At 36.1% G+C, this 16,336-nt stretch overlaps 1 protein-coding gene across 9 annotated transcripts in view; it reads right to left on the reverse strand.

Moving 5' to 3' along the window:
- The window catches only part of LOC132151500 (brain-specific angiogenesis inhibitor 1-associated protein 2-like), an 83,885-nt gene that overhangs the window by 13,216 nt on the left and 54,333 nt on the right, over positions 1-16,336 (reverse strand). For all 9 annotated transcript variants that reach the window (XR_009436414.1, XR_009436416.1, XM_059559650.1 and 6 more), the window contains exons 6-7: positions 14,147-14,284; positions 613-765 (exon numbers count right to left, since the gene is read on the reverse strand). Coding sequence is in view for 7 of the 9 variants with exons in the window: in XM_059559650.1 (XP_059415633.1) it covers positions 613-765; positions 14,147-14,284 (291 nt within the window). In the remaining 2 variants the exon portion in view is untranslated. The remainder of the gene's footprint in view (positions 1-612; positions 766-14,146; positions 14,285-16,336) is intronic.

Here is a 16,336-nt window from a genome sequence, read left to right on the forward strand (position 1 = left end):
CACACCTCCGTACTGATTAGCCACTGGACAGGATGTTCTTGAAAACGAAAGGCTTCTCTCCGTCCCTCCCTACAGCCTCAAACACATTCCCAGAAGACATAAGCTCACTTCTTGCTCATGTTCAGGGTTTACGGTTTAGTCTGAGCAAGTATTACAATGACATATTACAGAATATAGCCATGTGCACACATCCCTTCAGCACATACACACACAAGTACACATACAGATGTAAAACGGTGCATTTAAGCAGATTGCATATGGGTTGGGAACACCTGCTGAAGTTAATAACTGCTCTGCACGCAGACTGGAGTTACAATGATGTGGTTTTACCATGGGGAAGTGGCTCCGTTATTACGGATAATTGATATGTCAGAAACGGCGTGCATTACTTCACAGGCACACCTGGAACACAGACAATTGCAGGGGAGAATAAATCTCATCTTTGCAATAAGCCCAAAACAACTGTGCCCAACAGAGATGGTTGCTAGGGTTGATCTTTGGGGATTGCCATGGCAACTGCTGCTGTCTTCAGCCATATCAGAGACTGTGAAAGTACATCGGTGGTGATGCTGACTATCTTGTACAGCAAAGGAAAAAGCATCTGGGTCTCACCTTGCCATGGTAGGCGCTGCTGTTCTTGGCCACGGCGCACTGGCGGTCCACCAGGAAACAGTATCTCCTACGTTCCTCTGAAAGTGCTGTTTTGTAGCCCTCTGCAATGAAGCTATCCAGCTCACTCTGTTTGCTGCTGATAGTCTCAACATACTGAGGAAGATAAAAGGAAAAGCAGTCAGTTACATACAAAACTCATGGTTAACTCACGCAAAAAGCTTGTAAATACATGCATAAAGGTTCTTGAATTTTTAACCTTTCTTTAGAACCATTTTTGCTATGTAAGGTTCTTAGTTTGGCTAGGCTATATGGTTATGGTTAATTTATTAAACATTTAAAACATACAATAAAAACAGTAATATTGAATATGTTTTCTAATATGAATTAATAGAAAACAAACATGCATTGGGGTTAATTATAAAAAAAAAGAGCAGCAAGTATTTTCTTCAAAACTTCCCTTTTTATGCTTAACAGAAACTAAAAAAGTTTGCAATGATACGAGTAGGCTAAATGATGATAGAATGTTCATTTGTGGGTCAAAAATGTCCTCACTTAGGTGGTTAAACTTGGTACTGACAGGAAACATAGAGAATGTAGAGACTTTTGTAAATAATTGGTTGCGGTAGTACACCTGTCCTCTTTTAAAGCCTTACAAAAAGTTTTACGCACCATGGTACTGAACGATTTTCGTGTTCATGCATTATGGCACTACAAAATGGGTGCTTTTTAGCGTTGTTTTGTCTGTGACTGTACTCCAGATTAATACCTGAGTAGGAGTGCTATGAATATATGAATGCGTTTTAGATGTCTGCGTGATAGTTTTTCTTATGAATACTAAAAGGATCTTTTCTCTAGCAGCTCTCTGCTGATTGGCCCATAATCACCTCGCCATCTCCCTCTCTCATATCTCTAGTGGGGACTCTAAACTCCCGGAAATGTCACAACCATTACAGAACTCATTATCTCAACACATCCAGGTGTTTTAGTGCTCTATTCCAATTTACCCACAACGGGACGAGGGGGGACTCCCCATTGCCCACTGGTATTATCATGCATTTCTGTTATAGTGGCCTGAATGAGACAAGTGATGAGAAAAGCATTGTAATGAGGAAAGCACTTCAAACACTGTCAAGAATCAATGATGGAAACTACTTCAAATAAAAACGTGGATTTCTAGTGGGAGTGAAGGCAGAAGAATAAGTCAGAGTCAGAAATCTAATGGAGCAGAAAATCTCCTACAGTCACACGGCGAAAGCTCGACTGCTTTGAAATGAAGATTTGGATGTAAAATTAATGGGCTGTAAAGCCAGTTTTATAGAGAGATTTGATGGACTTTTATCTACTTTGGGTCCTGTATACTGAACTATCTCAAACAAGAGCTTGCTGAAGAGAGTATTCAACAGATTGAGAATCCGCAAGATAAAACATAACCCTTGTTCACGACTCATCAACAAAATACAAGGACCTGATTGAATTGAGTGCATGCATTTTATAGTTTTAACCACAGGTTGGCGCTAGTTTTACACCGATGGCAACTGGCTTGCATTTATTGAGTAACAGCAGAAGATTGAATTACAGACGACATGCAGGTTTTGAGGATTTTAGTTCATTTCTTTCATCTATATGCTAATGTAATCCAAAAAGTTGACAAAAGCAACTGTTACACATTTAAAAAAAAAAACTGTCCTCCTCTTCCAGAAAAACTATTTAAGACATCATCTTCTTGTTAGATGTCTGTTCAGATCTGTACCATGACTACTGCTAAATTATAAACATTATAAATACCATATGTCACTAGCAAATCATGTTGGTTCAAACTGTGAGCTGAAAGCTAAATGCTATTTGCTATGTAACAAAAACCAGAAGCCATTATTCCTAAATTCCTAAACTTCACAGGGTCTTTTGAATAAAGTCTTAATAGATGAAGTAGGAAGTGTTACTGTATATATGTGTTTAGTAGAATAATAGTCATAATATATAGTTAGTCATCAGTTATTGTCATTAACCAAACAAAATTAAAACAAAATAAACAAACAAACAAATAACATATAAAACCTTTTCATTTGAAATAAAATAAAAAATAACATATATATATATATACACACACACACTTGCCAGGGCAGCATTTACTGTTTAGTTAAGGTGTATGTGTAAAAAAAAACTAAAGCGGCATTATATAAAAAAATCTTTTTTTAATGATTAAATATTTAACCAAAATTGTAATAAAACAGAAAATATAAAAAATAAAACCTAATTTAAAATATTAACAAAAAACGATAATATACATAACATCAAAATAGCATTTTAAATAACACTGGCTTATATTGCCAGTCATTAAAATTAATCATTATTAAAATATTATTAATACTAAATTCAGCATGAAATCTATTACGTCATTGATCTCACTCTGAACGTTTCATCAATATTTATTTTGCATTCCAATCTGCTTTCTCTCTCTCTCTCTCTCTCTATATATATATATAAAAAAATGAAACATTTTTTTTTCTTTTTGGATAATTAATATGGATGCATGCGTCAAAAAAAATACATTAAAAGTAGTTTGGACCCGGTTAATGACCCCCACACTTCAGAGGGCCCTTCATACCTAAATAATATAACATACTTTCCAGTGAAACAAGCTCACAAAAGCAAAAAAAATTTTTGGACTTTAAAGTAAGATTTTGCCTCACAGAATAATACATCTATCAGAGATACAAACTTGCTTTACAGCATAGATGAAGCTGAGTGTTTTCATTTCCCCTCCAGAATAAAAACACAGATACAACTCCACTATGAGTCATAGAGTACAGCAGTGAGAAAGAGACACGGTGAGGTACGACAGCACAGGAGTGAAATGAGGAAAAGCACAACAGAAGTCTAGAACATGGGCAATGAGTGTTTGATGAAAAGATGCATTAGAGGTCATGACAGCAGACGGCCGTGTGGACAGGCGTGCTGATGGAGTGATGGATGGAGAAGCCAGGACCCTTCGTTTCAGATATGGAAGCTGTCAGACCTGCTCAATCAGCCGCTGTGAAAGATGTTACACAGGTCATGTGGCTTAAATACATACACTCTAGTTATTAATGGAGACCGTGGAAAGAAGGGCTGGAAGGTTATACTGGTGTTACATTATAGCAACAATGACATAATTATTTATTATTTCATTGAATAATCAAATTTTAATAATACATTTTCTTTTCCTGAACGAAACAAGTATTTTCATTTAGCAGGGATGCATTAAATTGATCAGAAAAGTTACAAAAGATTTCTATTTTTAAAAAATTCCTTTGAATTTTCTGTTAAAAAACCCCCCAAAAGGATAAAGGATCATGTGAAGACTATTGTATTGAGTTTTGATGCTGAAAATGCAACTTTGCCAACACAGAAATAAATGTAATTTAAAAATATATTCAAATAGAAACCATATTATTTAAATTCTAATAATTTTTAATAATATTACTGTATTTCTGATCAAATAAATTCAGCCTTGGTGAACATATGAAACTTTTTTCAAAAGCATACAACTTTTTACCAAAATCAAATTTTGGATTGGTCGTGTACGTGATTGGAAATAAGATAAATGGTATCAGCACATAATGCAGACCAATTATGAGCTTGTCTCATCTCTCTCACCGAAGGGACACAACATGTGGACGAAACTAAAAACAGCAGTGTTGCATTCTGGGAAACATTAAACCAGCCCAGCCCAATGTTTTTTATGACACGAGGCACATTTCTCTAACAAAGTGAAACCGAAGACACATGTACCACAGGGAAATTCCAGACAGGTATTGTTATGTTTACGTTACTGTTAACGCTATCTTGAATTCCTCCCCAGCTATTCCAGTGAACTGCTCATTTAAAAGGTATATTCCTACAAAACGACACAAACACAATTCTACAATACTGTGGTTTTGAACAGTACTATGCTACTCAAGCAGCAGTTCCATTCAAACACATTCTTTATCATTCAGTGTCATGACGTATATCAAAGTACCATGGTATTACCACAGAAAGAATGCTTTCAAAAGGGCATGGTTTCCGATCAAATAACGTAGTTACAGTTATTGAAAACTTAAAATATATATATATATATATATATATATATATATATATATATATATATATATATATTTTTTTTTTTTTTTTTTTTTTTTTTTTTTTTTTTTTTTTCCGCAGGATCTAATTGAACAGGGAAAGACTGAAACCTCCAAAGTGTTTGCTAAGATGACATTTAAAAGGAAAAAAATCCATGCACAGCTTGCACAATATTTGTTGCATTAAATATACTGTATGCTTACTGCAAATTTTTGGTATGTATGGTTTTCTACTTATTGCCAATAACATATTTATATCAAATGCATTATAAAATGATTTTGTATTGCTGTAATCATGCTAGGAAAAGCTATATTTTCAAGCATGGTCTAATTAGTAACTAATTATATAAAGTAACACCCATGCAATGAATTAAAAAAAATTCAAATAGCTTTTTTAACCCTATAAAAGCCCTATGTATCATATTTGATATGCAAAATTCTAAGGCCTCTAAATCAACATAACCATTACTTGTAAGTAAAATGTATTTATTTGTTATATACGAGTCACAATTAAGAACTCTCCATCACTGAAATATGCTGGTTTTCAAAACTGTCTAAATATGACATTTATTGTTATTGGTTTAGGTAAGGATTGTTTTCACCTAAATCAGTTGTTGTTACTTTTTTTTAAAGTCTAATAAATGTTAAAATTGGTAGCTCAATTATACTGTAATGCTGAACGGCTGTAGTTAATGGTTAAATATTAAGGGAAATTAAAAAAAATTCCTAGAGACAACAGTATTGGTATCAGTGATACTCGCCTTCAGTCATAAAAAAGATGCCATTAAACAAATATTACAAATATTCTATCTTTATTTCATTTCTACATTAATTTAAAGATTGAAGGTGAATTTATTGCAATATATAGTTTTATGTTAGGTGCAATTATTTGTGATTTCAGAAAAAAAGTGTGTTTTTTAAAAATAGATTGACAGCACTAATTTTAGTATAATTTTAAAAATGTCACAGTGTCTTTTTGCAGTGAAATCTGAATTGAATAAACTACATATAAGAATAACTTCTGTATTATTAGTAATATTTCAAGATGAACACCTACTGGACTGAAGCAAATGTTTCAATAGAATAATAAGCTTTAATGTGTATCAAATATGATTAAACTGGCTTTTGGAGTAACATTTCAATGTATTGCAGTGCAATATATGTTTTAATTATATATAAATATCAGCAACTGCATGAAAATTTTCATTTAAGTTCGGGCCTTTGAATAAAACTGGGGTGTTTCATATTTTCCTATTTCTATGAGCCATAAAATCAGCCTGGAAGGATAGAAAGGCCTCCAAATAATGTCTTGGAGTTTGATAAAAGGGGGTTTTGGAGTCAAAATCATTATGCATTGCAATATTATGTCAACAGATCAACTGTGTTATACCACTGAAACGTAAACATTTACAATGAACAAAATTATTTGTTGTGATTTGACATTTTCATGTGTCGATTTTGTGAGAAGTGGCAAATATTATCAAAATCACCTGAATCATTTCTTTATTTAGGAATGAAATAAATGTTTAGTGCCATCAAATGATTAATCACAATTAATCGCATCCAAAATAAAAGTTTTTGTTTACATAATATATGTGTGTGTGTACGGTGTATATTTATTATGTAAAGGATAATGTACATCCAGCTGGTTGTATGTACATTATCCTGCTTATTACATGGCTAAAAAGATTTGTTTTTACTATACATACTGAAATGAATGCTGAAGTCTTCCACTGTAACGCATGGTTTTTAAATGTTTTGAGTAACAATATGGCGCCCGACAGTCAACGATAGCGGAGTGACTCGTTAAAGCATGTAGTACCAGTCGAGATCACTTGTAGTACCCAGATGAGCAGTGTGTTATTCAATTTGGCAGTTGTTATCTGGGAATAACATAGGCTACTGCTGGATGGCGCAATTGACCAATCAGAATCAAGCATTCCATAAAGCCATGTAATAAGTGTACATAAATACACACACATACAGTATATATTTTGAAAATATTTACATGTACAGTACAGACCAAAAGTTTGGACACACCTTCTCATTCAAAGAGTTTTCTTTATTTTCATGACTATGAAAATTGTAGATTCACACTGAAGGCATCAAAACTATGAATTAACACATGTTGAATTATATATGGAATTATATACATAACAAAAAAGTGTGAAACAAACTGAAAATATGTCATATTCTAGGTTCTTCAAAGTAGCCACCTTTTGCTTTGATTACTGCTTTGCACACTCTTGGCATTGTCTTGATGAGCTTCAAGAGGTAGTCACCTGAAATGGTCTTCCAACAGTCTTGAAGGAGTTCCTCGAGAGATGCTTAGCACTTGTTGGCCCTTTTGCCTTCTGTCTGCGGTCCAGCTCACCCCTAAACCATCTCGATTGGGTTCAGGTCCGGTGACTGTGGAGGCCAGGTCATCTGGCGCAGCACCCCATCACTCTCCTTCTTGGTCAAATAGCCCTTGATGCCTTCAGTGTGACTCTACAATTTTCATAGTCATGAAGATAAAGAAAACTCTTTGAATGAGAAGGTGTGTCCAAACTTTTGGTCTGTACTGTATATATTTATATAAAAATATTTTTTAAATATGTAAGCATAACACTTTTTTTCTTAAATATATACATGAATGTGTGTGTATTTATATACATAATAAATATAAACAGTATACTCATATATATTTTGTACACAACATTTTTAATTTGGATGTAATTAATCGCAATTAATTGTTTGACAGCACTACAAATAATGTTATATTTTTAACAGGCAGTCATTTTTCTTAAATTACCCAGCGCTCGCAGTGGTGTTTGGACACTGGCTGTGCGTGGAATGGGAAGTGGAATCCCTCTATGTATAAAGCACAAAGCCCTCTCAAACTTAAACGCTTCGTGCTGCGTCTCCCGCTGCGTTAGCCTGATATAGCCACAGCTCCGCTTGTTCCTCTGACATCAGCAGTCCTTCATCCCGTGGCACAGCCGCTTTCTCTCCAGTCCCGGCTCTCCTAGGATAAGTCTCACGCCAGAGTTGTGTGCGCTAACAGTGCGTGCAAGTGTTCTTCTGTAGATACTCTAATTGCTTTCCCTGAACTCGCTGAGGAGTCCACACCATTCAGAAACATGACATGTCTGTTAACGTGCGATATTACTGCGAGCACCGACACCGTAGACCGCCACCGAATCTCATATCCCTCCCGCTGCACCTCAGACCACTCTACTGAATAATTAGCTAATTAGCATCTTCAGAGGGACTTCAGCAACTAATTATTTCAGCAGCAACAGGAAGAAGGAAAAAGTACAACAGAGACGAGAGCAATAAATGCAGTGTATAAACTGTCATCTGAACATGCTCAGACAAAATAGTCAATTCATGCATGTTCGTGGAGCTTTTTTCCATGAATCGCAATCTGTAAACCTCCAAACCACCTTTCACTCTCAGCGATAACGGTGTGATTTATGGTAATATGTAGATGAAGTATATGAATTTGAGTGTGTGCACACTGAGACATTGCTTTATGGGCCCCTAGGGCTCGCGACTAAATCAGTTGACTTTTCTTGCTCTTTCTCAAGGCCACATTTACATGTAAAAGCTCTGAGGGAGGAAATGAAAGATGCTCTGTTATTTAGACTGAAGCAGGTAGGCCAATTGAGAATCGATCTTTTAGAAGATCAGAAACAATACTTGTAACTAGAGATGTTCCGATACCCTTTTTCTCGTCCCGATACCGATTCCGATACCTGGGCTCAGGGTCTTGGCCCGATACCGAGTACTGACCCGATACCTGGGTGTGTATCTGTATATACAGCTGTATATACTACTAGCCCTGTGTAAATTGCTAGAATTATTTTATGGTGTGCTTCAGACTTATCCCTTAATAAAACATGAACAAATACATGGTGAACTACTGTATTTATTACAGTATTTTTATTATCTGACATGGATTTTTACAGTAATATTATTTATTTTCTTAAGCGAAAAAGAACTTCAAATGCAGCCAAAAATCTAACAATGCAAACTAAAAAAGGTATTTTAGTTTTACAATATAACTGCATAAAAAACTCTAACAGATAAGTCTAGGAATATAAAAAATTATATATTAATCAGATATTCTCTTTACAACGAAACAAGTAAAAAAACAAGCAACCGTCTAGGCATAATTATTATTATTAATAGAGACGTATTATTACCACATAGAGACATAGCTAAATCTACTGTAGGCTACAACAGTAGCTTAATATATTGTCAATTTACTCACGTTAAACCGAACAGTTTTCTCAAATGAAACGGGTAATTATCATGAAGTGACGTTTTATGCGTTCGTCTCCTCATATAGTGACACACGGCAGAGACTACAAAACAGCGAGCTCCCGCGCATCTGCGCCCGTCACCCACAGAGATGTAGAATTTGCAGGAGTAATATTTAAATAATATTTTGCAGTTTAATATTAACAGACACTAGTAAATATATTCGGCTACAGTCTGGAGCCCTGCGCTTAAACTAACATGGAAGCGACTGAACGCAGATGCAGGTAACAAATATACTCGAACTTAATACCGGTACTACAGATACGCTGGTATCATCACATTTTTACATTTTCAGCACCAACTTGGTAGTGAAGTGGCAGTACTTGTGGCATCCCTAGTCGCCGTTTTACTGTCTGGTTGGTCCAGTCTGAAATACTGCTAAACAGCGGACATACTGCTAAGCACTGATCTATAATATAGAAGCGGCTTCACTGTTTGTTGGCAGTTTAGAACGCGATGAGCGATCCAGTCATATATAGATCAGTGCTGCTAACGCGTTTTCATTTCTTCTTCCCTGCTCTAAACAGGGGTTGCTTGTGGCAACACAGCACAACTTCCTGTGTTTGCAATGCATTCTGAGCAGCGAAGAAGAACCGAGCAGCGGTAAGGCAAAGCTAACGGTCATAAATAGGTCTTGTTTAAGAAAATGGTATCAGATCAGTATATGGGTTCATGTACTCGCCGATACCAGAATTTTTTGTGGTATCGGTGTTATTTCCGATACTAGAATCGGAATTGGAACAACTCTACTTGTAACGTTTATCATCTAAAGTCCTTTCCACACTGAGCACGAAAAAAGCAAAGTAAATATTGGATGCGATGACGCGCTGGAATAAAACAACAGATTCTTATCGATGATTCCACATAGACTGCGAACATTCGTGCACCGAAAATGCAAATGTTTTTTTTTTTGACAAATCTTTTCATTGTCGAAAAGTGAAAACACGGTCCAATAAGATTTGAGCTAGGATCACGTGACCGGAGCATGACTCGGTGTTGCAAAAAGCTCAGAAGACTGCATTGAGCACGAGCATAAAAACACAGAAGGAGAATACTTTCAACCAACATACAAAGAATATGTTGTTGTCGTTGGTGTCTGAACATAGAGCATTTTTTTGAGTGTTTAAAAAATCAAGTGAAACATTTATCTACACATGACATATGAAAGCAAATAGACATGATTATAATGATACATTTTCTCTATGTTATGTATGCAGCTCAACAATAAAAGATGTTGATGACATACAAAGAGTCTGCCAATTATAATCTAAATTATACTATAGACCCCTTAATCGCATACGTCACTGTGACGTCATCGCTGGAGGCAAAACATAAGGCAGAACTCATAGCAGGTGCACTAAAAGTTTGAGGTTTTGACTTTAAAATGTCTTCTTGTTGTGTTTTTGGCTGCCAGAATAGAAGGAACAGCACTTTTATTTCAAAACTAAAGTTTTACCGGATCCCGGCAGACATTCCTTCACAGAAATCAAGAAGACAATTGTGGTTGAATGCAATACGGCGTACAGACTGGACGGAGATGATTATAAATAATGCTCGTGTTTGCAGTGCACATTTCATATTAGGTAAAATAATCTATGCATATGAACTGGTGTGTTGGTTTTATCTATAGTAAACCAGCAAGTTTCTGTTTTATAGGTGAAAAGTCGCCAACCTTCAGCGCACTAGCTAGTTTAAATGTTAAACAAACAGACAGCGATAGATATACGTGCCCATCCTTTGAATGGTCTCTTAAAATAATACACATTGTTAATCATAGTTAGCCCAGTGATAGGTTACATTAGAAAATAAGCCTTGACAAAATTCCCCAAACCACCCATAAGTAATTCATATGGCCGTATATGGCATACGGGTCAGGTAGCCTGCTTCCATCCGTGAGAGTTAATTTAAAAAAAAAAGCAGCGGTCACGGTCCTGCAGAGTCAGGGACTGTACATATTCGGACAGTTACGAACCTTCTTCTGCATCCATGTTTAATAAATCCCTTCTTAAACTTGCTAGCTTACGCTTGTCAACATTGCGTCCGCGCCTCTTTTTGCCTCTAGCTAAGCCCCGCCCACCCGGAGACGCTGCAATGTTTACACACTTTTAAGGGGTCTATAGATCACAATCGGAAATTATTACAAGCACTCGATGATGATTTAAAGTGACTTTTAAACAAATAAATTAATAATTACATAAGTTTTTAAGTGTAGCTTGATGCTGATTGTACCTCTAATTATATTATGGGACATTCTTCTAAGCATTAAAGATATTTGTGTTTCTGGTGTAGAACCAAACTTAATTTATCTTAATTTAATGCTGTATATTGAGCAGTGGACCATATCCGATATACATCTGAGGAAAAATACATTGTTGGTTGGCGCCACCTAGCATGCAAGCGTGAATTAGCAATTTTCGCATCGCGCTCAGTGTGGAAAGGCCTTCAATGTGGAAATGTACAGCATTTGATTGAATGGGCTGTGTTCATAGTCATTGAATGCACACACACCCATGACCAAACATCATATATTAATCTGGTGAGGGACTTTGTTGCTTGGCAACTGTAAAGTCTGAAACTACTCTGAACAAGCATTAATACTAAATACATCAAACTATTAATTGAACATCTGTGTCTGCTTTCTTTTATTAAAGCTAATCCGTAGTGTGTTACAGTGATTTTTTTAAGGGTAAACGTGTTCTTAAGCTTAAGCTTAAGCTTATTTCTTGTCATATTTATAAAACAGATAAGATTGGATGAGATCCATTAGGTAGGCTAAGTAAATTAAATAATGTAAAACAGCTGATAGACTGTAAATGAGTTGAATTCTACACTACCATTCAAAAGTGTGAGGTCGGTAATATGTGTCTTAATGCTCAGCAAGAAGGCGGCATTTATTTGATCAGAAATACAGTAAAAACAGTATTATTGTGAAATATTATTAAAAATCTTTTTATTTGAATACAAAAAATTTCTATAAATTCAATAATAAAATAAAATTAAAATCCTATGTACCTTAAAGTTTTGAATGGTAGTTTATATTGTAAGTATAACAATTTTTGGGACCATTTATAAATAAGTCTGTATCATGTAAAACATCCCTTAACATCCACCCTTCACTTCAAATCACTGCAAATCATGGCCTTACAAAATCACAACACTCAAAATATTTGTGGATCTCTTAGGCAAGTGAAGCTTGGCTCAACATGAGCTAACTATCTGCAGGGTATCTGGCAGTAGACGGACACATTTACTGTATAAACTTCCAGCAGTGCTGCATCTCAAACCAACAAAGCGCAGTCACTGACAGATACCTGCTCCTACATGCTCACAGCCTCAGGGGGGATTTCAGCCGCACACTCAGGGTTATCATTATTATCTTTAGCTAGTAATATAAAAAATGACCTACTGTGAAGACTTTTGTATACAGTATACAGTTGAATAACACCACCTGTTATGACAGTAAAAACGAATTTATATAAAATGTAAGCTTAGAAAAGAATGAAAACTGAAGAAGAAAAAAGTGAGAATATTTTAGCTTTTGTTGTTCGATGATGTAATTGAACTATGCATTGTGTCAGACATAATCAGTCAATGAGGCAAGAACTGATTGACAGGTGAACCAACCACATGTTCACTTCCCATATTTTCTGACAAGGTAACATGCATTATTTTAATGCCTTTTTAAAAATTATGTTCAACAGCACAATTCCGAGCAAAAAAAAAACAAAAAAAACCCCCACTATTCTTCAAAGAAACCTCCACCAATCAGCGAATCGTGAAACTCCCATGAAGCACTCTGATTAAATGTGTAAGAACTGCAAATGTTACAGTTTTCTCAAAAACTACTGAAATGTTTGTACATATATATGCAGCTCAATACATCTGTTTAATGGATCATTTACTGAATGAACACTAAGCTGCATCAAACTGATTGCACTGTATCATATTATTTATGCATTATTTTATTTTAATGTGATTTTAATTCATTTTTATTATATTCTAAATTAAATGTAAGTCTTGTGCATCTGTTATGATTATTTTAAAATCTTTATGTAAATAAAGTTTTTAAATTATCAGTGTATGCACTATACAAATTATAAAAAAACCTTTTCCTTTTGTCATATTTTGCCAAGAATAAAAGACTTGCCTTGCCATATTTAGCAATAAACATAAGATACATTGCTTCCGTATACATTATCAACATCTTTAAATCAATACTCATCCATTTAATTTGATTATATATGTTTCAGTGGATTGTGGTCCTTTCCCTCATTAAAAGCCACTAAATAAAGTCTTACATTTGTCTGTTTTTTCTGATTTACATATATATTCTCGCTTCAAATTCAAAGCTCGTAATGTTGTGATTCACCTCGTTGCTGCTTGGTTTGTTCATGTCTTATAACTTTTTATTGAAGCTCTTTTAAAAAAATTCCTACGGGAAAAATAATCCAGGACTACGGCAACTGAAAAAGAGGACAGCTACTAAACTGAGAATAAATAACAATTATGATAAAACTACAATTTTTAGATTAAATTAAAATTAAATGGAAATGGAAAATCTAAATAAAATGAACTAAAAACAATTTTAAGGAAGTGTGATCCGATCGGGGATACCATGACTCTGTCATGGGGTCAGGAGGGCCGTTCTTTCACACCTGGCAGAGCGAGTAAGCTTTCTTAGAGATCTGGGCCAGAGAGCACATGCACTTTGCTTATTGATCTATGCCAGGTCTCCACAACCCCGCTGTCACAGCGTAAGAGTCCTCTCAGCAGGCCAGCAATTAATACGCCAGGTAAGGGTCCACTCGCTCAGTTTAAACAGGGAAGAAAGTCAGTAAAAAACCGCTGTGATGTTTGTGTGTGTGCGTTTAGCTGATATGCTGCAGCGCTGTTTGTATACACACCTACAGCTTTCACCCACCCATTGTGTTCTCTCTGCCGTGAGAGGCTCGCAACACTTCTTACATTCAGACGCCGTTAAAATCATCCCAGCATTAACATGATGTAGGTGGTCTCACTGAGCCTGTGCCTATCCGTCCACCTCCATCCCTTTCAAAGGCCTCGACGGAGCCCACAGTGACACGCTAGCTCTGTTCACGACCCGTGGCGGCAGTGTGGGGGCTCACCTGCAACTCCTTCTCGCCGTACTTGGAGGGGTTCTTGCTGCCCTGGCTCTTCCTCCGCAGTTTCTTCAGCTCACCCTGGCATTTCTCCAGACTCTCTCCTTTGCTTTTGTGCTCCACCTGGTACTTCTTAAGAGCCGCCTTCAGGAGGAAAAACACAGGAAGATTGTTGGTAAATGCAGAAATCATCTGACTGTAGCTACTGCGTTAAGAAAGACACGGGGGTCAAAGCCCACTAGTCAAAAGTCATGATCCAAAACACTCGCTGTCTACTGCCCTCCTCTGAGACACAGTCTGGAGAAAAATAGCCTACACAGACAGGAACTTTCTTAGTGGTCCCTAGTGTACAGTACACAGATAATGCTCCCGACAGAATTCACATAATATAACAAACAACAACAATAACAACAACTATCATTAATAATAATATTGATAATAATATGATAATTAATATATAAATATAACAATATAGTTACTATAAAGATGACAACCATTACAAATATTAATAATAATAACAATAATAATTATATGATCAAAATATAAAAATGTATCAATATAGTTGATAACAGCTATTATTATTATTATTGTGTGTGTGTATATATATATATATATATATATATATATACATATACACACACTTTTTCAATCACAAATGAATCTGAAAATTATTACATTATACATTTACATACATTATATAATACATTGTATATTTATACAAATAATAATAACATAAATCATCATTATTTAAGTACGTAAATGTTATAATTTAAATTATTGTTATTAGGATATGAATTATAAATCAAAATATTATAATCGTGAAATTGTGACGTTATCAGCGCAGTAATACAGACCTGCTCAACTCGATCAGACTTTAGCATGTTGCTAAGCTAATGATTCCACAACTAATTTCTAATTTTTATCAAATACTGTACAAGTATCTTTACAATAAACGTTTCACCATTTTACCTGTCACAATCAATACACAAAAATGTTTATAGAATTAACTTGACATGGCACCTTAATGACACAATGCTCATGGTTTGAGATGCTGGGAAAAGGTCTGTCTGGAACATAATGTATATTAACTGAGCATCAAACCCCAGTCTCACACATCATCTGATTCATCTGTTGAGTAATCATCAAGTAAAGTGACTAAAGTGCACATTGCCAGTCCTGGGATTGTCTTCTCAAAGATAGACGATGCTGCCTTACAATTTGTCCAGAACATCTGAAAAGGCAGCATAGCTCTGCCTGCAACTTTTAAGAACAGCCTTCAAGTCAGGATCCCTTCATGAGGCCTTCAAACGCGGTCTGGCCCTGTGGTTCACCGGGGTCTGGAGCAGAGCTGAAGGTCTGGGGTGTTTCAGGGCAGCACTTCTGATGTCTGCAGAAGAAAGTAGAGAAGCTCTCCACTTCCAACCTCCAAGTTCTGGAGGCTGATACACTTAGCTGAGAATTTCTAGATATATGAATCTTCACACATCCTACACAAGGTACGCTGAGAGAATGATCTCTAGACTACACGCTTATAAATAGTTTGGCAGCTCGACCAGATTCTTGCGCAGCAGGAAAGTGTCTACAAAGACAGAGTTACATGTGAGTGATGGAGCAATCGCTCAATCTTCGGCAGGAGAAAAGAAGATTCTGCTTCGACAGCCACGATCCCCGTTTCTCACCATATGAATGATTTACAAGGCATTAGAGGAATGAATAAAAACCAGACCTGATGGATCATGATTTCTCCCGGAATTCAAGAGATGGAGCGTGCGGCTGGTTAACTTCAGTTCACTTGATTCGCTTTCTTGTCAAGCTTGATTTGTTGTGGGCAGAACAGAATATACATTTGAAACATTTTCTCAACCTGTTATATCACTGTAAATCTTTATAAAATGGTGCTCCTATGGCACAAAATGGATATCATAAGAGTCATCCAGACCTACACAGAGATCTCACAATGGACTCCAGAGCAGAGATGCGATGTGTTGCACAGAATCTGTAGACTGAAAGAAATAATTGTTTGGTTTCCAAGGGGAACGACCGCAGACCGCTCTCTCCTGCGCTGAATAAGGCAAGACAGCAAGGCTTTAATTTTATCTGAATACAATGTGATGACAAGCGACGCCCAACTGCCGCCCCCCCCCCCTCCCCCCCCCCCCCAATGAACTGCTCTACACAGCTCCTCTCCAACCCACT

The sequence above is a fragment of the Carassius carassius genome, chromosome 1 (genome assembly GCF_963082965.1).
Source record: "Carassius carassius chromosome 1, fCarCar2.1, whole genome shotgun sequence".
Classification (NCBI taxonomy): Eukaryota; Metazoa; Chordata; class Actinopteri; order Cypriniformes; family Cyprinidae; genus Carassius; species Carassius carassius.